This window comes from Argiope bruennichi, chromosome 8 (assembly GCF_947563725.1).
Source record: "Argiope bruennichi chromosome 8, qqArgBrue1.1, whole genome shotgun sequence".
NCBI classification, from domain to species: Eukaryota; Metazoa; Arthropoda; class Arachnida; order Araneae; family Araneidae; genus Argiope; species Argiope bruennichi.
Window position 1 is genome coordinate 30309498 of NC_079158.1, and position 25732 is coordinate 30335229.

Sequence of the window (25732 nt, forward strand, 5' to 3'; positions counted from 1 at the left end):
TGTTTCATAAATTAAAAAAAAAATGTAAATATTACAAAACCAGTTAAGGCTGCATATTAACAAAATGAAATTCAATAGTGAATATTCTACAAAATTGCTAAGATATTTGAAGAACAATAACAATTTTTCATAAGGAAATAGTGCAATTTTATCAAAAAATGCCACTCAAGAAATGAAATATATATAGAAAACGAAATAGGGAAAATTGAAAGATCCCAAATTTATTTGAACAGCATAAAACAAACACAAATAGCGATAGTAATCTTCCCAAAACTTACTAGCATATTATCCAATTAAAGTCTTATCCACTTCCTCTCGAATAAAATTATGGAGATTGGGTAAAGCCTCAAATGCTTCGCATGGCATTAGTGAGCAGTAGTTACGAAATATAGATCTTTACATGAATCTAGTATTTTTTTTTTATTGAATCTATCGTGAGATTATGTTTTTGGATGCTTTTTTACCGACGGATTGAAATCAAAATTTGACGATAAATTACAATTCTTGTACATTACAATTCGGTAACAAGATAATTACAAACTTCTTTCAATTAGATATTGAGTGGAAGATAGATAAAATTAGATATATAGTTAGTTCTTCACAAAAAAAAGTAGAAATTTCTTCAAATTTTAAACAAAATTCGTTCAGAGAAAGTTTGTCCAGTTAACCGAATATAAGTTAAGCTAATAACTACAAACTGGTAGTAGCTAAATAGATAAAACATAGAAAACATAGTCCAAAGATTTCCCATCTAAAGAGCAGATAAGTATCAATTTGGAACCATATCCGTCAACGGGTTCACTGGCCTTCAGTGTGTACTTTCATAAGTATGTAAACTCAAGAACTCCAAAATTGAAGAACTGAAATATATTATATAATTTTTCTAGCTATAATTGTAGCTCAGCATCAGATTTTGGTTTTAAACAATTGGAATAAAGGCATCGAAAATGCACATCGGTTTTCTGGCACTTGTGTATTAACCGCATCTGGGCAATTATTAGCCAAAAAGTGCACTCTAACTGGCTCATTCATAGCTATCATTTGCCAATGGCATATGGTTAATAATACACAGCCATAGGGAGCATGTGAAAAAGTTTCGGAGAGAACACTCCTGCTGGTTTTAATTTAGTTAATATGCATTAAAAAACATAAATAAGCTGATGGTTTACCAGTTTCTTGAGTTCCTCTACCATACCGAGTACATCGATATCAGCGTTTCTCTTGCTCACTCCCAGCCTCTCTTTGAGCTTCTTCCAGTAGTCTTTCACCTTGTCCTTGAGTTGTTCCAGGTACTCATTTCCAAAGTCACCGAGGTCAATGTTGAACTCCTTCAGCTTTTTTCGGATCTTTTCTAGCTGTGGAATACAGAGACAAGAAGTAAGCTACTTAATGGGGCAGCATTTAGGGCATTCATCTGTTAGTTGACTATTAACCATATTTTATTAGGATTCTCATCAAACTCGTAAGTTAGTTATTTTTATATATGTTGAAAGTTAATATAAAGAAAAATTGGAATTTTATTTACAAGATGCTACCTACTTCAAAATGCATAATTGTTTGTCAAATAAAGAAAAGCAATAATATTATATTATATAGTACGATATCAGTTATTTTTTAACATTGCCAACTACATCTGTTTTTTTTTTTCAATTCCTATTATTAGTTCACACTCTCCCTATATATATATGTGTGTGTGTAATGATATTTTAATTCTAATTTCAATTTAATTAATTTCCAAAATTTTATCTTAATTTAGCCCATAGTAACTTCATTCTAAAAATATTCTCTTATTTCGTGATCTAATTCTTTCGGTTTAATTAAGCCCTTTGTAAAAATAATGCGCCATCAGTACTACGTATCAAATGAAAGTGATACTTTCGTTGCCCTTAACAGAGGTCAAAACATGTATTCCATCGGTGAGGGGCCGGAAATCCCATGCTATATAAGACTAGTGATCATTTGTTTCGTCCTTTTGCATTCCTTTTTGTCTTCTGCACTTTTTCTAAAACTTGTGGTGGATGACATTTGATGTTAATACAGTTCTTTTTTTTAAATATTAATTAATTATTTAAATTTGCCCAGAAATTTCTATTTGGTCACCAAAGTCGCCAAATGGTCGCCAAGTTTGCCGCAAAGCTCTGAGATTACTGACGCGACATCCTGTATCATAAATCATCATAAATAATATAAGATATATATAAAGAATATAAGAAAGTAAGTAGGAATTCAATTAAAAAAATTTATATATATTACTTGATGTAATTCTTCATTCTTTAAGTAATTTCAAATATTAATTCATTAATTAAATTTAATTGATTTTAAAAAATGCCTTAAATAGAGTCGCCAAATGGTAATAAGTCTGTAGCCAAGATTACATAATGAACCATATATAGAAAGGAAAATGGAAAATTAAAAGGAAATTCGCTTTCTATTTTGCCACTTAATATTGTAATTTTGTCATATGTACATATATATTTATATTAATTGTAATTATTTAATAAAAAGTAACTAAATTTTTTTTTTACCTAAGTAGGAATTGACTTAAATTTATATATAGATAGATAGATTACTTGTTTTAATTTACCACAAATAAACCAAGTAAAAAATATTGATATTGATAATGTTTCCGAAATTCAAGAAAACTAGTTTAGCACATGGCAAAATCTGTTGCAAAATATATCATACAACAAAAAATTTTGTTTTTTAATGCTAAAGAAATGTTACAAATCAAATTCAAGTAGAATGATTTCTTCTTTGAACTCATTTTCAAGAATCCTTCTTCGATCCTTTTTGTTTTGTAAACTAACCTGTCTCTCTCTTCCTCACACAGACTTATCTTTAAAAATAACTACATCTCAATATTAATTTGGAGATAGGTAGAATTATTTTTTGCGTTCAGACAAATGACTGAAGCACTAATAACATCATTTTAACATCAATGCCTTAAACTTTTAAATGAGAATTTATGGATATATTTGGATATAAATATCTTCATTCAAGATTTTTGTATTAGAAGAAATCCAATTCATTAAATGCCTTTTTTTTTTTCATGAACTGCAATTTCTCTTTGAAATACATAGATTAGGTTTATAAGCAGAGTTGCCATATGATCAGTGATCTGCTTTCAGTCAATATTGCCAAAGGAATTTCTTTCATCATTTTGTGGATATAATTAGAATCTTTATTCAGTTAAGTGAATTGGGTTTTCATTTAATTTTTAACTCTTTCTGGCAAGAAGACATTGTTTGCAATCTAAATGATTAACAAAGAATAATTTAAAGAAAATTTTCCATTAAAACAGTCAAATTTATCAAAATTGTACAGAGGAAATGCCTCTCTTTAGGCTATATAGATGCGTATAAATAAAAGCTGAGCAAAAATTAAATACAACTTCAATTTGTAAACAAAGATCAATATAATGGCTAAAAAATATATTGAAGCGTGATGAAGGGAAGTGCATTTTCGGAAATTTTATAGAGCTCCGAGTCTAAAAAAATATCTTTGAAATAGGGTATATTTTACGTACGTTCCCAGAGTCTCGTTTCGTATGAAATACATATTTTTAATTATTTACATACTGGTGTACAAATAGTTAAAAAGATTCTTTCTTTTTTCATCCAGATTATTTTTGACTTCATATCTTTTATTACCAAATAGTCTTACCGGTGAAATGTAGAAGCTTTTGAGTCAATAAAATCAAAAGGTTATTCTTTTACTGAGTCAATAATTTGACACCAAGTGATACTTTTGAAATAAACTTAAGTATGCTAATATACGTAAGAATTTTTTTTAATATAATTGTTTCTATGAAGCTAAAATATGAGTACCTCAAATTGTATTTTATTATTTTAAACTAATCACTGTCAGTATAATAATGATGATATTCCTTGTATTTTCAATTATTTTGCTCTTTTCTTGCGTTGATACATATCAAACTTTATAGTGTAATGCTTACAAGCCAAACTTGTATTTATAATACAAATTTATATAATTTATTTATTTATATTGTATTTTTGTTGTAATTTATAATTTTATGAAAGAAAACGTGCACAAATTTCTTACTGTCTCCAAACCGTCCTTCAGGCTTTTGCCTTGGTCTATGGCATCTTTCACTTTCTTAACGACTTCCTGGAATTTGTCCTTCAGCTTCTGAATGACGTCGTCTTTCTCTCTGAAAATAAAGACAAATATGTTCGTATAATTATTAGTAAAGAAGAGATATACAGAAATAATTTAGCTACTCCGAGCTAGAATATAAAAATTTTTAAACTAGATACTTTCAAATTTCCTTAAGGAAGTTTGCTTGGATTATCAATGTTTCTGGCACTCAAAATATATTGTCAATTTTTTTTGAAATACATAGATTAGGATTTGAAATACATAGACTATGTATTTCTGGTTTGTATATATGTAAATAATAAAATTGCATAAAATGTTTGAGACTCAAATTCACATTTCCAAATCATCCACAGCAAAATTTTGATAATGATTTTGTAAATTAGTATAATTTCCCGTTATTCCAAATTAAGACTGTCTGAAATCGAGAAAAGCTTTCAAATATAGAAAACATCTTTGAATCAAATTCAAAAAAGATTTTCTTTTTCCTTTAGATAGAAAGTAAACTCATGCTCTTTATCAAAGAAAAATAAAACTTCTGGAAATTGATTTTCAATTCAACCATAGTAAATGATTCTTTATTTTTCTTTATTTTTTTTATAAAAGAGAGCCTTTTTTTAATTATATCTTTTTTTTCCTGAATTTAATCCGTATTTATTAACACAGTTTTTAACATCCTTATGCCACGTATTCACACTTATAAATGTAAAAATGTGTAAAAAATTACATTTTTTAAAAAACATATTACTTATAAAAAATTGGTACAGTATTTTTCCTAGCCATAAAATTTAGTATATTTATACAATTATATCATTATTTCAATCAAGTAATTCGATGAATTAATACAACAGCATATTAGATAAAAAAAAATTATCTTACCAATTTAAGTTCCCATCTAAGTTGGAAGAAGTTTACAGTAGTCATAAAGCATGATCTTAATGGTCAAATGGAATAATTCTAATATTGGTGTCACGAATCCTTGTTTACTATTACAAAAAATAGTAAATAAACAATAGTGTCTACAGCAAACCTTTAAGAATTTGAATGTCTACTATATGTTAAAATATTATATATTTTGTTTCTTTGTAACTGCAGAAATACTGTTTCTACACAGAAACAACTTCTCCCAGAATAGTGGGATTCGTCGACAGTCATCAACAGGTATCATTCAACCCAATATTTTGCGATTGAATTTGGTGATAGATTCATTAGCAATAGAATTTAATGTTACTTAAATAAAATGAACAAAATGGCTGGAAATTATACAAGTAATCTCAAATCATTCCTTTTTTTTTCTTGATATAAATTGGTAATAACAGCAATTTTCACAATGGATTGACTGAATTTTTGAGTCTTTCAGTCATATGAATAGAAAAGATAAAATGAGATTACTTCATTCTGAAATTATTTTTTGGATTTTATTTTGTTTATGAAAAAGAAATCAGGCTCATGTCAAGCCGAAACAAAAGGTGCTCACTAATTGACTTACCTTAGGTTCGGTTGAAGTCATTACATGAAGTATAAAGTACATGATGGAACAAGACTTTAGGAAGTTTGTCGACAGAAAAAGACTTACTCTGCTTGCATAATGGCCTCCACATGGTAATCGATAGCTCTTTTGTCTTTCACTCCAAGCTTGTCTAAGATCTGTTTCAGATAATCCCTGCCATGATCGACCAACTTTTCAAGGAAGTCTTTGCCCTCTTTGTCCAGTTGTTCTTTGAGGAGCTTGAATTTCTCTTTGATTTCCTTCCCCTGAAACGAGATGTTGGATTTATCATGGGCAATTACCGAAAAATTCATTTAATTGCTGTAAGCATACAAAATACAATATAGAATTTCATGCAGAAAAAAATCTTCTATTGAAAGTCATTGTGTGAGTCAAGTTTTAAAGAATGATCAGAGAAAATGGTAATAGCTGACACAAAGAGAAAACCATTTTTCACTTATGTAGTTTAACATAACAATTACAAAATTGTTTTTGTATTTTTTATTTATTATTTTGAAAATAGTGGTATCGAAGTTGCATAATGGAGTAAAGAATCATTTATAAAAAAAACTAAGTTGAAATTTATACTTCAGGTGCTTACATGCTGATAAATAATGATGAATTTGTATGTAAGCTTAAAAGGTGGTTTGTTTATTAAACATCTTGCCAATAAATCCTGCAATATATAACAACACAAATAGAAGAATATAAAAATTTGGGCCATATATTATAAGAAAGATATTAAATAAAGAAATGTTTTTTTAATCGTAAGATATCCTATTCTATGGCTCGTTTGAAGTTATAAGCAAAATCTGATTGAATTGTAAACGCGGGAGAAAAATGCACTTGAATCCGAACCCTAACCACTACTCCATCTCTAATACACTTATGCAAGTCATGTATAGCCCCATGTCAATATTAGTTATTAAAAATGTGTGTGTGTGTGTGTGTGTGTGTGTGTGTGTGTGTGTGTGTGTGTGTGTGTAAAATCTCTTTCTTTTAGGAAAGACACCTATATACTTAAAAAGCAAAACCTTATCTAAATATAAAATATGATCCAAATTCCAAATCGTTAGAAACATTTTCGAGATACACGAAATAAACCATTTTATATATAAGATATTAAACAAGATACAAGACTATTATTATTATTATATGTATATATAAGAATTGATTGTTAAAAGTTATAAGATAAAATCTTCAAAACTATTGTTTGGATTAAATTTAGAAATTATGCCTTGCTTTTGTAAAGAATAAAGGTCTAAGAGATTGCTTTCACATCATTCATAAATAGTCCGTATGTTTGCCAATAAATTTTCTTCATTGTTAATTTATTTTTTCAATATAAAAATCATCATTTTAATTGGGTTTTTTTTTTTTGCTTGTTTGTTTGTTTTTTTTCATTTTACTTCTATATCCTTTTTCTCTTGATAAGCAGTATTTTTTATATCGCTCTAACATGCAATATTGCTTCACTGTATTTCTTTTCTTTCTTTGACTTATTCGAATATTAGAGCTAAACTTATATGATGATGTATCTATATTTTCACATTCAAACAGATGTATTATAATCTTAAAAGAATATATATATATATATATATATATATATATATATATATATATATATATATACACACACACATATGCTTTGATGAAATAGAAGCGCCAACAAACGCGCAATATTTTTAGTCTCAATAGATTGTTTTTGTTTATTTGTATCAGTATAAACGAATGATTACTGAAGAAGTACTTAGCAGTGATGCATTATTCTGCAACAAAAGCATGAAAATATTTAGTAAATTCCTTCAATGCTACATTTTTATGATATTATGAACTTCAGTCGCTTGATGGCGAAAGTATGGCCACACAATAGATCTCTTATAACCTAATTTTTTAAAATCCTGCAATGCAATGGACTATTTTGAACCTTAAATGCATCAGGGTCGAACATCCTCCCATATGTGAAGTGGTTTAGTCTACTTTTCTTAAATCAAAGCCCATTTGTAAGTGACTCAAAGCAATTTGGGAGGGAGGGGGGATAGAATTCTCAAATTTTAAGTAATGATTAATGATCGTTTCCTTCTTTCCCAAACTACCGCATAACAGCAGTGGAAGGTCATTCATGTAACCCACGATATCGATTTAATTTGCCCTAAAGATCCAACATACATGTTGAATCTTTCATAGAATCAACACTGAGCCTGGATCACTTTTATCCTATAGCCAAGATTTTATTATCAAAGCACCTGAATGCGTTTGACTTGGAAATTCGAGAAGACCGGTGAATTTCAAATGTTTCCTTCAATGTTCTTTTCAAAGCTCATAATTATTAGATTTATTCCAAACTATATCTCGTGCAACTGCGGAATCCGTAAGAAATGATATATTCATTTAACTGTTGTTATGATAATGTTTCATTGTAACTGCGGATTCCACACAAAATGTTACGCTTATTAGTTTTTAAAACTGCAGTGATAAATACCTTCTTAAGGATCTCGTCCTTGATTTCTTCGCCACCCTTGAAGGCTTCTCGGACTTTATGTAAGAAGTCTTTGAATTTTTGTCTCAGCTTCTCCTTGACTTCCTCTAAGGTGGGTTTGCTGATTGAAAACAAAAAGAAATTTTCGTTTTCATAATCAAATAGAATGTCATGAGCCTTTGCAGATATTTAGTTTTGCACTTTATAAGAAAGTGACAGTGGTGAAAGATAATTGAATAAAACCTTTCTTAGAATAAATTGATAAAACTAAAAATTTGATTCCAGATAATGGAAACTATTGTCTGGAATCAAATAATTCTTATTTTTTTATAATTGTTTTTCCCCACAAAACAAAATTTTACGATTACAAAATTTAAAACATTTTATTTGAATAGTTAAATAATGAGCAATTATTTCAGAATTTTCATTTACATTCTATAAGAGAACTATAAATGAAAGAGTACATCATCTTTGAACACAGCAATGACAATGCATAATGCAGATCATTAAAAGAAATAAGAGAAAGAAGCGTTGAACTGAAAACTGAAGCATCAGCATACTCTCACTCATATAAAGCCAATAAAAATACAGTGTACTTTTAAAATCATGGTGGAATTTCTGATTCTTTCAGTTCCCTAACAAAACAAATACATCTATAATGCTTTAAGTGCATTGAAGTACATCTGAAACAGTTTAGGAAAAGGATAGAAATCTTGTGATGCGTGGGTTGGCAATTCGGTGCGAATGGCGTATCTTGGTTCATCTTCGCTCGGTCATGAAGGGATGGAACAATATGGAAGTTCAGTGTGACCTTTGGCATATAAGATTCGAAGCCGAGACACACGTTCATTGTGAATATTGTCGCGTGCTCCATGAAGATCCTTCACATGAAAACAACATTCGACAATAAATAAAATATGACTGAAAGATGAAGCCACAAATCACGCCAATCCTCCTCACTTGACTACCCTTATGCGCATCACGAAACTTCTCTATTTCTGAAACTTTTTGAGATGTTCTTTCTTATCTTGCGACTAATGAAAGCTTCTAGAAAGATATCAAAGATTTGGATTGAAAGGCATCCGAAATTATGAATTGAGAATAATTTTCCAGCCCTTATATTCGTAGCATTTACAGTTATCAAAAAACATACATACCAAAGTTGTTCACTATGACGAGATAATAATTATTTTCAATTATAATGGGGCAACGAAAAATTGAAAATTACCCTACCACCTTCCCCTAAGGCATCATCCTTGACTGAGTTCGATTAACTGTATTTGCCTGCATGTTTATTCCTCCCTTTTGACGATGCCCTCTGTTGTTGAGTTGTTGCACATCCCCAAGAACAGCAGAGCTATATAAAGTCAATGAAATTGTGCACCCTGAAAAAGTCCAATACTAACAAGGAATTGTCAATAAGATTATGTCATCTAGTAGCCTATGGCAAAGAAGCACTGTAATATTGAAAGGGGATGTTCCACTTCTGCGCCCTTTCGCTTTTTGTAATGTATCATGTTGTCTGGGTGTCAGTTTACTGGAACGCCGAGTGTTGGTGGAGATATGAAGATCGGGTTTCGTCTGGCGTTTATGGCTCGAGGCCAACCACCATGAACAAGAAAGCAGCAAATAGAAGATGATGTCGACTGGAACATTATTTTTCGACACAATATGTTGCTGGAGAAGAAGGAGTCAAACCTTTCCAAAGAGGTTGTTCAGTCTGAGGAATTGGTTGTTCATAGAAGAGTGGTGATTAAGACATCAATCGGTCACTTCAATTCTGTCGATACTGCACAATTCAGTGGTGGCTGGATGGCCGTTGTACATAACTATTATACATCATGCCTGTGAGCGGGGTTATATGCTATTCTTAAGGTAATTTTTAGTTTTAATCTAATTGTTCTATTAAATATTTTATTGTTGTATTTTTATTCCTGTGCTATCTATGTCTCACCAACATACAAACTCTTTCAAAGTATCCTCCAAGACTCTAGTGATTAGATATTATGCGAAGAATGATATTGGATAAGTTATGAACTCCTACCACAGTCATCGCTCTTCATTCTTTGCACATATCAAACACACAGAATTCGAATGAGATTTTCACTCTCCCTGCAACATGTCACTCGTCTTATCATAGATGTATTTTGTTTTGTTTGGAAATTATAGGAATCACAACTCAAACACTACAGAAACATGGTAATTATTATTTTATTAATTAATCATTTTGTATTAACAGTATACAATTTATATTTCTAATTATAATAAAAGTTATAAAGTTTAAAACAATTATACTTTATTCATTATATAATTATTTATTAACAAATACCCGTGATAATAAAAAAAATTAATTTACCATCAATACATTTTTACTTTCACTTTTTTTTTTATTTTATCGTTTTGAGTATAGTTTATTTGTTGACCTAGAAGATTATGTAAGATATGGACAAACAGTATTCAACTAACAGAAATGTAAACAAAATTAGTTAAAATTAATTTAATTAATAGTCTGTTAGCTTTATCAAATATACTAATCATATCATTAGACCAATGAGTTACAGAGGAATTTCATATAAAGAATAACTCTGATAGTGTTACATCTTTATTCAACAATTCTTAGCACATCATGTTACACTATAGATCAATAAGTGTCTTACTTAGAAATAAATAAAATGAATATAAAGAAATATTATGTATAAGCTGACGCTGAGTTGATGAGATTACAATTTTATCCATCAGATCCATTGTACAAGATATCCATAATTAAAGTTCTGCTATTCAGAACTGTCTACAACTACATTCATCTGAATATTGTGAAACTTTTTTGCTGTCTTAATAATAAAAGTAAGAATAATAGTTGAAAAATTAAGAAATTGTTCCAGATTTGACCACCAGAGAACATGAAAATCTGTAATTCGTAAATTTCTCCCCCACCATGCTGAAGTAGTGTTTATAAAAAAATATTCGTAGAGAACTCGTTTTCAGTATATTCGCTATTCAAACTATCAGAACAATTCCGCATGAAATTGTTCGGGGGAAAAAGGAGCAAAGAAACTACTTCAATTAGAGCTAAAAGATTTTAAAATAGATAATGAAATTTGGAAAAACAGAAAAGCTGTCATCTCGTCTTGGAGGGGAAAAAACATTTTTTATGAAGTAGGGGAAATAGAAGTTCAAGAAAAGGACAGAATTTCAATCTTTCAGAATATTACAACAATCGACAATAAATTTCCGATGAAATTTCGCTTGATTTATAACCACTCCATCAGTTTGTTTGCGTTTTATTTGTTTTCGTGGCAATAAACCTCCTGATTCTTCATTGGGAGTATTTTTTTTCTATCCCAAATTTTATTCAATCCTTTATAAAATTATTCATAAAGTTTCGTACCTTTCTTACTAATGGTTATTGCAAAGACACTCTGTAAAGGGGAATTTTAATTATTGACATCGTATATTTTAGGACATACAACATTTAGAACCACAAAATACCGACGTCCTGACATAGGGGTAGCGCATCTTCCCTGTGATCTGGGTTCGAGTCCCGGTTCCGGCATGGTCGTTCTTCATCTGTTCTATCTGTGAGATGTGTGAATATCCCCCCTCCCCCCCTGCAAAAAGGGGCTGTGCAAGCGAATGTGATGTGTGAGTAGCTAAGACGTACTCTTGGCCCTAGTTGGCACTACTAAAACAAGAGACGTACCTCTCGGCTTAAATCGCTGATTTAGTCACTGAGCTTTTCCATGGCAAGTGCCATTAGAAACAACAATAACAACAAAACCACAAAATACTAATGAATTTCATAATTTATGTTAATTCCTGTTGACAATATTAAAAATGACACTGAGATTACATTTATAAATAACTAAATTATCCTAAAAAGGAATCTTATTTAGAAATAACTGATTTATTTCAACAAAATCTAGTTTTTAGTAAAATTATTGATATTTGGTACATTAAGGTACTGCATTCGAAATAAGGGTCAATCCATTTCCGGCAGGTTTTCTTATTGCAGCAAAAGAAGCACAAATACGTTTGACGTCATTAACTCATATTGAAGTTAATTCTAACTTTCTTAATTTCTATCAAACTGAGTTCAAATTAGTGGTGAGTATAGTATTAAAACAGTAACTTACTCGTCAGTAGCGAAATCAATGTCATCCACAAAATCTCCAAAACCACCAACTTGAAATAAAAAGACAAAATTATACAAGGTCAGAAATGATGCTTAATAATGCATTCATAAAATAATAAAATAAAGTGATCTTCACAGAAAGAAAATATAAAATAATATAAGAAGTTGACTTTTTATAGTATTCTATTCGTATACGGGTTTCAGCGGTAATCTACTTATATAATTGTTCATCGCCAGTTGTAACAATGGGTATAGTCGGAAAATGTCTCAGCCCTCTATCTAAACCATTACCAAATGCATAAATCTCAATTTCTGCTCTGGCGTCAAGCAATTCAGCTACATATTTTTTATGTTTACAAAGACTGATTTATCAGTGTGAATAAACTTAATCATGAAAAAATAATAATCTTTCTGATTAAATATATTCCCCCTTCATTAGTCAAACTGAAAGCAGAAGCTAATATTTTCTTTCGGGAATTTCTATCATTTCCTGTTCAGTCCGATCAGCTGTTCAATTCTCTGTTTACATCTAATATTAATGATTAGTTTAGATTAGGGATTGCAATACCGGTATACCGGGATACCGAATACCGGTATTTAGAGCCATTTGTACATTTTTGTAATACCGGTATTCACAAGTTTAAATACCGGTTTTTCGGTATTTACTAGAAATTTTTAAAATTGTCTCCACTATATGTTCAGGGATCGCCAACATAGCAAAATAGTATACGCTTTTGTTTTTATTTCTTCCCAAAGGGCCAAATCAATTAGATTGTGAGTACAAAGTTGCATCGTACAATCAAGAAAAGTGATAAAATATTATTTGACAATGGATTGTAAAACCCTCCGCACTTTTGAGCATGCGTTAGGATGGATGGGTTTAATTTGACAAAATAGGGGAGAGAGGAAAGATGAAAGGAGGAGATGTTTACAATTAACAATGAAGACTCGATGAAGACTTTTAAGAGATGTAAACATTACAGATAAATAGTAATATAAAAAGTCGCACGGTATTTACATAATTATAATTATTTTAAAAATGAAAATGAAAAAGAAAAGAGACTAACCAATTTAAATATCATCAAGTTTATAGTAAATTTTCTTAACTTTTTTTATCCACATTCAGAAGAATTCGGTACAGTTATCGAAGATTATGATGACACTAATGTCAATAGTGAAAACGAATTGTCTCTTGAACAAAAATTAGAATCAAGGATATGTAAAAAAATTTCAACAAACCAAAATACAGAAATCAGCTATATTCAAAACCATCCGACGAGAAATCGATTTGTTTGAAGATGAGGGATTAAGAGGTAAATACTTAAAAAAGTATATTGCACATTGCTAACAGTACCACCTACTAGCGTAGATGAAGAAAGAGCGTTTTCGACAGCCGGCCATTTTTGCACAAAATTACGTTCCAGATCTTAATGTACAATTAATGCATTAAGTTTTTTAAGATACTATTACAAATTTCTGAAATGTGAACACAGACTGAATAGTGATATTTACATTTTTTTGTGATTTAAATAAATAAAATGTTCCTTTACTTTTTTGTGATTCTTTATATACTCTTATAATTTATAAGTTACAAATCATTTTTTTGTGATGTTTACACTCTCTAATAAAACTGGCAAATAAAACAAAGAAACACCTGTGTTTTCTTTCTTTTTTCTAATACCGGTATTAAAACCGGTATCCCGGTATTAAGATCTAAAAAATACCGAATACCGGTATTGAACTTTTGGTCCGATATTGCAATGCCTAGTTTAGATTCAAATGTCCGTGAACGCTATGAATAGAAAAGTGCTATTTCAAAGAAACAAAACTTCTAATCTTATTCTATATTTACATCTAAAGTATTTTTTATTTCTTAAACACTTTACCTTGTGCATGAGATTTTTTTATTCCAAATTTATATTATCTGTGACAATCAGATCTGAAATATTGTTAACAGGATGACAAACCGTCTAAATGGGTACATCTCTTCTAGTCATATAGAAATATTTAGATTTCAAATTGAAAAGCATGGTATGGAGGGATTTTTCTTTTATAAATTTCCAAAAATTGCACAAAAGCGAAATTATTATGAGAGTTATTTTACTTTCCAGTTCTAAACATTTACAATTTTATGTAAATTGTCATAATAAAAAGTAACCAGAAGTAATAGTTTTTAACTGATAGAATCATGGATCACACTGAATTTCAAACTGGCATTAAACAGACGAATTCTCACATCTTTATTTTTTTAAATTCGTGTCTTTATGAAAGTTTATTATCATTTGCGATGAAAATTCTTTAAGAGATTTCCTATTTAAATCGGCAAATTACGAAATTTTAGATAGTGCACAATAAATTAAATGAGCAAAAAAAGATCATGGAGATTTTTCCTGAAATTTTCTTGTAAGCTCTAATAAAAAGTTCTATTTCCTTCTTCCCGCATAAAACTGTAGAACTTGGGCAAAACCGTGAATGCCATGAGCAGTAAAAATCTTATTTTCATACACATGAGTGTTCGTGCTCCGAAGTGTAGTTTTTGCTCTGAAAACTTTTGCCCTAAAAGACTGTTGCTCAGAATTTTAGCAATTTTTGGGGAGCTCCAATTACTCGAATAGTATAACGATTTACACCCCTTTAACCAAGATGGACGTGCTTAAATCGCCGGATCATATCGAGTGTGCTCTTAGTAGAAAGACTCTACCCTTTCAACGCTTCGAATATATGGATCATTCATTTGAATATATGGATGGAAATATGCGTAAAGAAGAAGAGATGAAGTGAAAAAAATAAAGCAAAAACTGCTTAGAAAGACCAATTATCAGGGATTCTTGAGTGCTTATTTAACCTTCTATCTCATCGTAACATCAGTCTACCTTCTACTAAAATTAACTAACTAATTGATCACTTTGAGAATGATTAAATCATCCTTAAAATTTTACACCAGGGAAACTGTAATATATACTTATATTATCACGCCTAGAAAATCAAGCGGCAGTTTAGACGAAGAAAATCAAAATAGAATGAGATAACCAGTAGCTGTCATAGTCCAATGATCCTCTTTGAACCCAATAATAGCACTAAATATCGAATGGTCATTAAAAATTCTCCATCATCCAGATTATAATGAGAAAGCTTGCTGATTTGCAATACAGTGATCGGAAAGGTTGACTTGAAGATACTTGACCTCTGAGTATTGCAATTGGTTAGAAGAAAATTAACTTCACAACAGTCCACAATATTCCATGCAACGCACAACCATCGGAAGAATTTATAAATATCTACCATGTAATTAAGATAACCACCGGAAGTTAAACAATATATGGACGAACGAAATTTCAAATTCTATATTGTACCATCCAAGGATGAAAAACCAGTGAAGATTGTAATCGAAGAGTTATCCGTTGATCTTTCAAAGGAATAAATCAAAGAAGAAATTTCGAAAAAAAAGGCTTCCGTATAGCATCTGTCTGTCAGTTGAGACAACTCAAGAAGAAAAGGCCACAACTCATATTCTTACACATTTTAAAAACAGAGAATATCGCTACCATCTGCAATCTCGGAACGATTAAATATATCATAATTGAAAAATACGTAAGGATGTTCATAGGCCAAAGTTTTTCTCGCCAAAAATTTGCTACCCTAGATAGCTTCAAGTTACAAATAAAACGCGTATGAGAAACCATAAGATCTCAGAGTGTTTCAATTGAAAAAATGGAAATTTTGTACTTAAATATGCAAATCGATGCAGACAATATGTTGCCTCTTTTAAGGAGTACTCAATAGTCTCGAAAATTCAATCTTCAGTAAATAAAGAAAAGGCTTTTATAGCACTCTTCAAGAAAACTAAAAGAAAAATACTTGAGGCTTAGATTTCCTCTCCTATAACTCAACAAAGGGTGCTGCAACAAATATTCAGGAAACATGTTTCACTCATTAAAAAAAATAAGGAAAATTTCTGAACAAATATCGGGCATCAAGTAAGTCTCATTGAATATGAAGCTAGTGGAAGATCACAAAACTATCTATTTTTCCTGAGGAATTTGTCGAACACTTCAACCAAATGCTAAAAGACCCTTGATTAGATGAGATATGTGAATTGTGGACAGCCAACTTGCTAAAAGTATGCTTTCTCACTCTCCCCTCTCACTTAAAAAAATTAATGAGATTCATGAATTAAATTTCATTATTATCTCACTCCTAACTATTTTTATGCTTATAATTATGTTAAATCATATATGTTTTATTAATTTAGAAACTTTTTGGGGGGAAGGCGATTATAAGCTTACGGCCCATGCTGTCTCAACAGTTAATGTCCCTTCCGCTTGTTCATAGTATTGTAAAGAAACCCGTACTTGTGTATTAAGTGCATATCAATATCGAGCAATAGTTGCAAATAATCGATCTTTTGGGGGTTGAATATCATGTTTTTACCTTGTGATCTTTGGCGATTAATCACTGACATGAGACTAATACACGAAAACAAATTGATAAGTATTGTGGCGGCCTTTTTCCTCCAACCGATTGAAGTCGTAATTTAATATGGAATTACAAAGTTTACTTATGAAATTTTGGGCATTTAAGTTACTGCATTTTTAAATTATTGTGTTTACATAAGGGAGAAAATATAGACCTACAGACAGACACTTTTTGACAGATTTGGTTCAAAGTTTGATACGGTTTTACGTTATAGATGCTAAAACTGTGAATTAATTTTTTTTATTTACTGAAGTTGTTGCAGTTTTGAAGTAGTACAAACCAACAAAAAGTCAATTCCTTGGCTGTTTGGTTCCAAATGTCATACAGATATGCATTTCGATGCTAAATTTGTTTTCCAAATTTCATCTGTCTAGCTCTTTATGTCCTTAATTCTCGCATTCATTAGTATTTTGACAGACAGATTGTATCTAAATGAATTTCGTTCAAAATTTGATAGAAATCGACAATTTTTAAGTAGACACAATATACTGAATTTCATCTATCTAACTCAAATTGGCTTTGAATTATAGTATTCACAAACAAATATACAGAATAATAAAATTCCAAAAATACGTTTTTCGGATTCGACGAAGTCTGAAATATGAAGAATCGTGAAAATCTCGAGCTGGAATTTTTTTAACGATTACAATTTTTTCTGTGTGTAATGAATGTATTTCTTTAGTCTAGGTTGCCAAGACGATGATAAGCGGACAATTCAACTGGTTGCCAGCATGACTTCTGGAAAAGAATCTGTCGATAGTGTGTGGTCTTCTTCTAGGTAGAAGAAGGATTTTAAAATAACCTATAAAATTACTGTGTCTAATAATTTATAACTAATTATCAGTGGCTCTTTTACTATAAATTATAACTTTTCGATATACTTTTATGTTGGGCATTGTGTCTTTCAAAGTTCTATTTACCAAAAAATCCCAATTTAAATTTAAGTTAACTTGTGGCTATTACAATCTATCTGTCAACTTCAATTGTTGTTAACATAAAAATAATTTAATTCAAATTTCTTTTTAACATGAAATATTTTTTTTTCCATTCACTCACCTTCGGCGAGTTCAAAGATGGGGTTGGCCGCTGCCAAGGCAAAGCCGGCGAGAAACAGAATAACTAGGACCTTCATAGTGCTGAAAGGAAATTCAGGTTATTAAATTTTCAAATTTGTCTTGAAGTGCATATGACGAACATTTGATTCTACAGATTTTGAATATCAAAAGGTTTTTATTTCTAGCGATCCGAAGAGGTGACAAATGATATTGATAAGAACTTTATTATTTTTATGTTTATTTATTTCGAGAAAACAACTAGTTTAAAAATTCATATACTTACACTTCTGAAAGAATATCCGCATTAAAAATTGCAAGCTATAAAAATTCGATTTAGTTTTATCTGAATTACATATGCAAAGAGAAATATATGCAAAATTACTATACTTTTGATCTGTAAAATAAATGTTAGCAATTTTTTAACTTTCGATTTCTCAAGGGCATTTTTTATTTTATTTTATTTATGTTTAATTATTATTATTGTTATTATTTTACTTTGTAAACAACAAAGTATAAAAAGATAGCAATTGACTGACTTGCATTATTACAAACTTTTTAAAGAATCCTTTGATCGAAATCTTTCAAATGACATTTAGTTGTGTATTTTTTAAAAATAAAGGATTCTAATTTTATACATTTTTTTTCTTTTTTTGTCTTTTTAAGTCTCTAAAGTATAAACAATTTTTTAAAAACAATTTAAGATGTTTTCTTAGGGTAATAAAAAATATTGAAGAGAAGAGAAATTTTTAAAAATTGAATGTTCTATTTTAATTAGCAAGATGTATATTTTGGTACATTTCACCAAACATATGAAACAAAAGAGATAGAGGAAACAATATATCATGTAAAATAATGAAATATGTTAAGTAACAACAATTTCGGTATCAAAATTTCTTTGAATTAAATACTTTCCAACATGCCACTCATTTTAAACAAAAAAGAATAAAATAAACGCGTCCATTATTACAAACTTTTTAAAGAATCCTTTGATCGAAATCTTTCTAATGACATTTAGTTGTATATTTTTAAAAAATAAAGGATTCTAATTTTATACATTTTTTTCTTGTCTTTTTAAGTCTCTAAAGTATAAACAATTTTTTAAAAACAATTTAAGATGTTTTCTTAGGGTAATAAAAAATATTGAAGAGAAGAGAAATTTTTAAAAATTGAATGTTCTATTTTAATTAGCAAGATGTATATTTTGGTACATTTCACCAAACATATGAAACAAAAGAGATAGAGGAAACAATATATCATGTAAAATAATGAAATGTGTTAAGTAACAACAATTTCGGTATCAAAATTTCTTTGAATTAAATACTTTCCAACATGCCACTCATTTTAAACAAAAAAGAATAAAATAAACGCGTCCATGGGCTGAACAAAATTTTTTATTTTTACTTGTTAAGAGCTCAAAGGATTAAATATACTTACAAGCTGAAGAGCCCACTTTGCAGTAAATTTTCAGCGAGAAAGAGTTGTTTTTTTATATGAACTACTACAAAGGCAAAGGTCGATATCATTTATCTACTAGAAATAGAGTCATTACAGAAGCGAAAAACTCCTCAAATGCACCAGATTGCGGTTACAGATGATATTTTTCCCATAGAATATATCTCTTCTCTGACACTTCTAACATTAAAGTCTCGAAAATAACAAAATAAAAAGCTGTCCTTGAAAATGAATGCCATTTATCTACTAAATTATCATTAAATGCCTCATAATGATTATATTTCGAGTATTTCAAATTATGTTTTAAGTGCAATCGGAAATATTTACGATAATATTGATCGTTAATGTATTATGTAATGTGGGTAAAAATATATGATTTCACTGTATTTTATTTCAAAATTTCCACAGCTTTCTTGTGAAAAAAATAGAACACTTTATTATATTGATAGATAACTTCCGACAAGATTTTGATTCGATTAATTGCTGCCTTTATAATAATTTTGAAATAATTAATCTAGGCTAATGTCCTTGGAATTACCACTGTTTCTATCACAATAAAGTAAGACAATTATAATTTTACAATTTGAAAAATTGGTAATATTCTGAATTTAAAAAAAATAATTAAAAAGTAAATTTAAATTAATAGTGGAAAGTAAGTTCGAAAATAGGTTTTACGTTTTTTACAATTTACATTTTTTACATTACAATAATTAATAATTATTAAACAAAAATACAACTTTTATATAATTATTAAAATTTAGACTATACTTAAGATTTTGAAATTTCTTGGAACTAAAGTTTGAAAATTGATGCAACTATCCCTCTATAAGGTAGCTTAGATTATATCCCAGTTGAAATGTCAAATTATCAAGATATTCAGAACTGATGCTTGATAACTGAATATTGGTGGATGAAGCAGGAAAGTTCTTTCACTTCTTTCCAAACTGTTGGGCAATAAGATCTGTTATCCTTTTCAGCAGCCCATGGAATTTATATGCTTCCTCATATAGCCAGTATATGTTCTCTCATAACTAATGGATTTAACTATCACCCATGGGTGATAAATTGCGGTAGGAATGTAAAACTATCTGCGGTAGGTTGGAGAAGAAGTCAATTAGTACATAACAAAGATCATTTTTCTGCACTCAAAACATCTGAAGAATCCCAATTTTTTTTTTTTTTTTTTAGTTATGATATTTGTACTAGTTACTTTTAGAAAATTTTATAACAGGTAATATCTGTGTTATAGAATTGACTAAAAGTAATTTAAAACTGAAAAAATTGAAGATGAAATGAAAATCATAATTGTCTTTGTATTGATTTTCAAAAGAATGAATGGGTTGTAAGTAGGGATTGCAATACCGGTATACCGGGATACCGAATACCGGTATTTTGAGCCATTTTACAATTTCGTAATACCGGTATTTACAAATTCAAATACCGGTTTTTCGGTATTGACTAGAAATTTTTTAAATTGTCTCCACTATATGTTCAAGGATCACCAACATAGCAAAATAGTATACGTTTTTGTTTTTATGTCTCCCTAACGGGCGAAATTAATTAGCTAATGAATGGCTTAATTAATTACTTAAATCTAAATGAGCGAAACATGGATTATCCCTGAAAGAAAATATTGAATCCATAACGACTAATGGAGCAACAATTATGAAAAAAGTTGGAAAGTGGATTGGTGCAAATCAGCAGTTGTGCTATGCACATGGAATTCAATTAGGAGTAATAGATGTATTATACCTAAAATATAAAGAACAGAAGAATCCAAATACTGTGGATATAGAAACTTCGGATTCCAACTTTGTAAAGAGTAAGAGTAAGAGTGATATTGACAATGAAGATAATGACAATGTAATTGTGGAAGGAGATATTGCTAATGAGGATGAAATATTAACCCATCAAGAATTGCTTCCTATAATTTATAAAGTTCGAAAAATTGTTAAGATATTTAAACGTTCCCCTAGAAAAAATTCCATATTAAAAAATATATAGTAACTGAAAATAAAACAGAATATATGTTAATAAAATATTCTAAGACACGTTGGAACAGTTTATTCCTAATGATGGAACGGTTTTTGAAATTTAAAATCCTATCCAAAAAGCAATAATCGACTTAAACCTGCAAATTAATTTTTTCAGACAGTGAATTCGTCTTAATATCCAGAAATATATCAGCTCTACTTCCAATAAAACTGACTATAGAGGCATTATGTCGGAGAGATTTTAATTTGTTAACAGCTAATGCAACAATAAATTTCATGTTGCAATCATGAAAGAACAGCACAAATCACTATCTGAAGAACGTAGACGTAGATGCAGAAAGAGCGTTTTCAACAGCTGGTAATTTTTACACAAAATTACTTTTCAGCTTTAATGACAGTACAACTGATGCATTATGTTTTTTAAGATCATATTTCAAAAATTTGTAATAGTACCCCAGACTGAATAGTGATATTTACACTTTTTTGTGATTTAAATAAATAAGTTGTTCCTTTCCTTTTTTGTGTTTCTTTATATACTGTTATAATTTATAAGTTCCATATTATTTGTTGTGATATTACACTCTCTTATAAAACTGGCAAATAAAACAAAGAAACACCTTGTTTTCTTTCTTTTTCTAAAATTTCTAATACCGGTATTAAAACCGGTATCCCGGTATTAAGATCTAAAAAATACCGAATACCGGTATTGAAATTTTGGTCCGGTATTGCAATCCCTAGTTGTAAGTGTTTGGATAATAACACTGCGAACATTATATTTCCTAAACATGAATACAAGTTTAGAGAAAATGAAAGTTTCAGAACCATCAATTGATAAATAAATAAACTGTTATCATCAAAAAAGAAAAACATTTAGAAAAACAACTGATACTAGAATTGATGTTTTTACACAAAAATCGTTTTTTCTTGCATCGATATCTTTTTAATTGCACATCGCCAGTCATTATGCGCAATTTTGTTTCAAAATTCACAACCAAGGTTTCTTAATCAATAAAATTGTTTTTAAGTAAGATAAAAAAGAAATTGGCTATTGTAGCATTTGAAATCTTTTCTACTATTAATAATAATTATATATATATATATATATATATATATATATATATCTGTTCGGACTCTACAGGCCTTTTAGATTCTAAATTGAATTCGATGTACTTTGGACGGCAGAAATGTCCGCCTCGGGGAGTTTTTTTCTTTTTTCGATTTGATTAATTAAAAGCTAGTCAAAATTTTGGGGTTTTTTCTCTAAGACTATGAAAACATTATTACATAAAACTAATTTTTTGCATCTTTTAAAAATTCAAAAACTTTATCTTTCTAATTATATCAATTTAACTGTCCTGCGAATTTCTCTAGAATTTTGACAATTTTTTAAACAAATAGTTTCGCATACTTTCTAATAATAGATTTTCTTTTTTTAATGAAAACCACTGTTTTGTTAAATATTTAATTATGTAATTTTCTTCCATTGTAGAAAACTAAAATAAAAAAAAATTTGCTAATAATTGTCTTTATAATTGGCATAAGAAATCAAACATTAAAATTATATAATCTCGAAAGATAACGGGTAGCATGTGGATAGATTAGACGAACATCGAAATTTTTGTTGACTCTATAAGATTTAAACATACTAAAATGGGTTATTTGCGGAAAAAACACAGCAGTTATTACCCTATTAAATTAATCCTAACTCCTTTTTAACATATTGCATGTGACGGTCAAATAAAATAATATTTTCCCGGGGGCCTGTAAAATTTCTCATTTAGTAAGAGATATGTTATGTATAATTTAATTAAACTGTTTTAATTTTATCAAATTTTAGCTTACTTGCCGCATTTGGCGACAATTTTTTCACCTAGTTTATTGACTTTTTAAATTGTTAAGCATTTAATATGGAACGCATTTTTAAAAATTTCAGCTAGTAATTTGATACGATTGAAAAATATCAATTTAATGTAATCAAAGTAACATACATACTTTTTACTTTTCACCAAATTACTTTGTGTGTAAAGTAAAAAGTATGCATGTTATGAAATAAAAATTAAAATTAAAATCTCATTTCAGAATTAATGTCCAATTAAAGGAGCTTTTTTTTTAGTCTTAATTTTAACATAGACAAAAGAATGTGATTCATTGGTTTGACGAATGAGTTTGAATTTCGTTATAATATTAAAAGCATTGTAACAGATTGCATATTAAATTAAATTTTAAAAACAAAGAAAAAAAAGCTGTACAAAAATAAAGTTGATATCAGTAAAAAAAAAAGGGGGGGGGTTCAAGTTTTAAGATGATAGTTTTGAAAAATTTGGATGTCAGCTTTCATTTACAGGCCATAGCATTTCCCATTGGAAGGTAGCTAAGCCTATTCCGATTCGAATAAACTTTTTATTTGAGCTTATTTCTTGATTTCTTTTACATCTTTGATCTGACTTAAGGAAGTTTTTGGTGACATGGATAAATTTTATCAGAACATTTCTAATTATATTTTATAACTCCATTAATTAACATTAATTTGAATCAACTGCTACTGTTAAAAAAAAGCTTAACGAAACAGTCTGAAAATTCATATAGCGATTTGCTTATATTTGACTATTGCATTTGACAATAAGTAAAAATAGCGATTTCTCTGCAACATGCGTATTATTTTAGATATGTATAAAAATTTTGATATCGCTCACATGTAAATGGTATAGCGCGATTGGGGTATTTTATTATTTTGCATCTGAGAAAATAACACTTAAAAGGTATTGACATACAGACCTCAATAACAGGCACCCAAATAAAATGGATTATAGTGTCACTCAATATAATGTGATGTGGCTATGAAGACGAAGGTAGTACATGCTCGTTGTACAAGTGAGAATTTCTACCCTTTTGTGAAATGCTACCGCCGCGCATATTTGAATGACGTGACATGCAATGCGTTAATAGCTTATAGTAGGATGACACACCAAGCACGTCGAGATGCTTTTGTCGCAGAATAGCCAACATCGTTGTTACACACGGCAGCGGGCAATTGTTATCGAAGTAAAAATGATGTTCACGAACCCATAAATTGAGACTGTACGCTGGAATACAGTTAACAGGAAAACGGTCTTAGGTGGAAAATTAAATCATTTAGAAGATTCAATCTTTTCCCGATTTCTTTACGGTACCGAATATTTTTTTATGGCTCTGCGAGTTACAATGAATTACCAAACGAGTTTCGGCGGCACCCGCACCTGTGAATTTATTTCCACCGCAAATGGCTAATATCTATCAAAATTAGATGCTGAAAAATGCTTTGCTGCGAGGAGCATGAATGCCAAGTTAGATTAGATATATGACGGAAATTCGATTTAGATGAAAGTGGACTACGTTAGATATGAAATTGAAATCAGAAACAAGTAGCGTTCGCTGCAAATTAGCTGATAACCAACGATGAATGTTTTAAAAATATATGTGCTATAAATTTTAAAAAACACACATTCATAAATTTAATTTATTTTACATCATTTTTAAGCTTCTTAAAATATGAGCAATAAAAATATGTTTGTTTGTTTTTTTCTGATTACTTAAGCATGACATATTAACATTTTTTTTTTGTAAGAGAAGGGCTAACAATGGAAAGGAACAGCGTTATGATATATAAATATAAAATTTTTGATAATTTACTGTCCTTTTTTTTAAATTTTTTAGTACTTTAAGCATAAGGAAAGTACAAAAATTAATTACCTTTTCAAAAAAGTTTCTATTAAGATGAAAAATATCGTTGAGAAGACAGTACGTTTACAAGTAAATTAACTTTAATTTTGTTTATTTTATGGAAAAGGATTTAGTTTGCAAAATTGATTCTAACAGACGCGTTAATTAAAGTTTACTGTTTCATTATTATGATTATTGTTCCGGCCTCTGTTTGCTCTTCAGGTCCTTTTCTTTTTTTCTTTGCAAGGCTTCATCGGAAAAAAGCTTAGGATGCAACATTTATTATTTATTCATTCCTACGCGATTACGAGCTGCAACCCCCCCCTAACCAAAACAAAATCATGTTCTTTTTCCATTCTCGTTTCCGTTTCTCGGCTCCTAATAACTTAAGCGACGTAAATGTGGTATCATTTAATAGTAGCAATATCGAGTAGAGTGTATCGATGCCAGTCGTAAAGAGAGTTTTTGCAAAAGCGAGGTCGAAAACAACGCTTGAAAATTCAAATTTTTACAACTTTGAGAACCCGTAACTCGCGAATCACTCGAAGTAGCAACGTGAAATTCGTTTAGTTACGTGCATTTTGGCGAGTACTATCCAACGATATGAGCAAATGCAATGTAACTTGAATTTGTAAATTTCGAAACAAGCTTTCGGACTCTATCAAGACCAGAGTTTCGGTAAAAATGTCTTTCGACTCTATTCATCAAGACGAGTGTTTAGACGGGTCACACTCGTCTCAACGTTGCATAGAAACCGAGACATAACAACTTCCAGTCTGACCGGAAGTTGGCATCATCGACATTTCCCGAGACCCATAGGAATTCTATGGTATCGATCCG

The 25732-nt window shown here is 29.7% G+C and overlaps 1 protein-coding gene across 1 annotated transcript in view; it reads right to left on the reverse strand.

Annotated features, from left to right (window-relative positions):
• Positions 1-19289, reverse strand: part of LOC129981192 (uncharacterized protein PF3D7_1120000-like) — a 30849-nt gene extending 11560 nt beyond the window's left edge. The window contains exons 1-7 of the mRNA XM_056091927.1: positions 19182-19289; positions 17749-17828; positions 12218-12266; positions 8088-8205; positions 5693-5871; positions 4063-4171; positions 1170-1355 (exon numbers count right to left, since the gene is read on the reverse strand). Coding sequence (XP_055947902.1) covers positions 1170-1355; positions 4063-4171; positions 5693-5871; positions 8088-8205; positions 12218-12266; positions 17749-17828; positions 19182-19270 — 810 coding nt within the window. The 5' untranslated portion in view covers positions 19271-19289. The remainder of the gene's footprint in view (positions 1-1169; positions 1356-4062; positions 4172-5692; positions 5872-8087; positions 8206-12217; positions 12267-17748; positions 17829-19181) is intronic.
• Positions 19290-25732: the final 6443 nt, after the last annotated feature.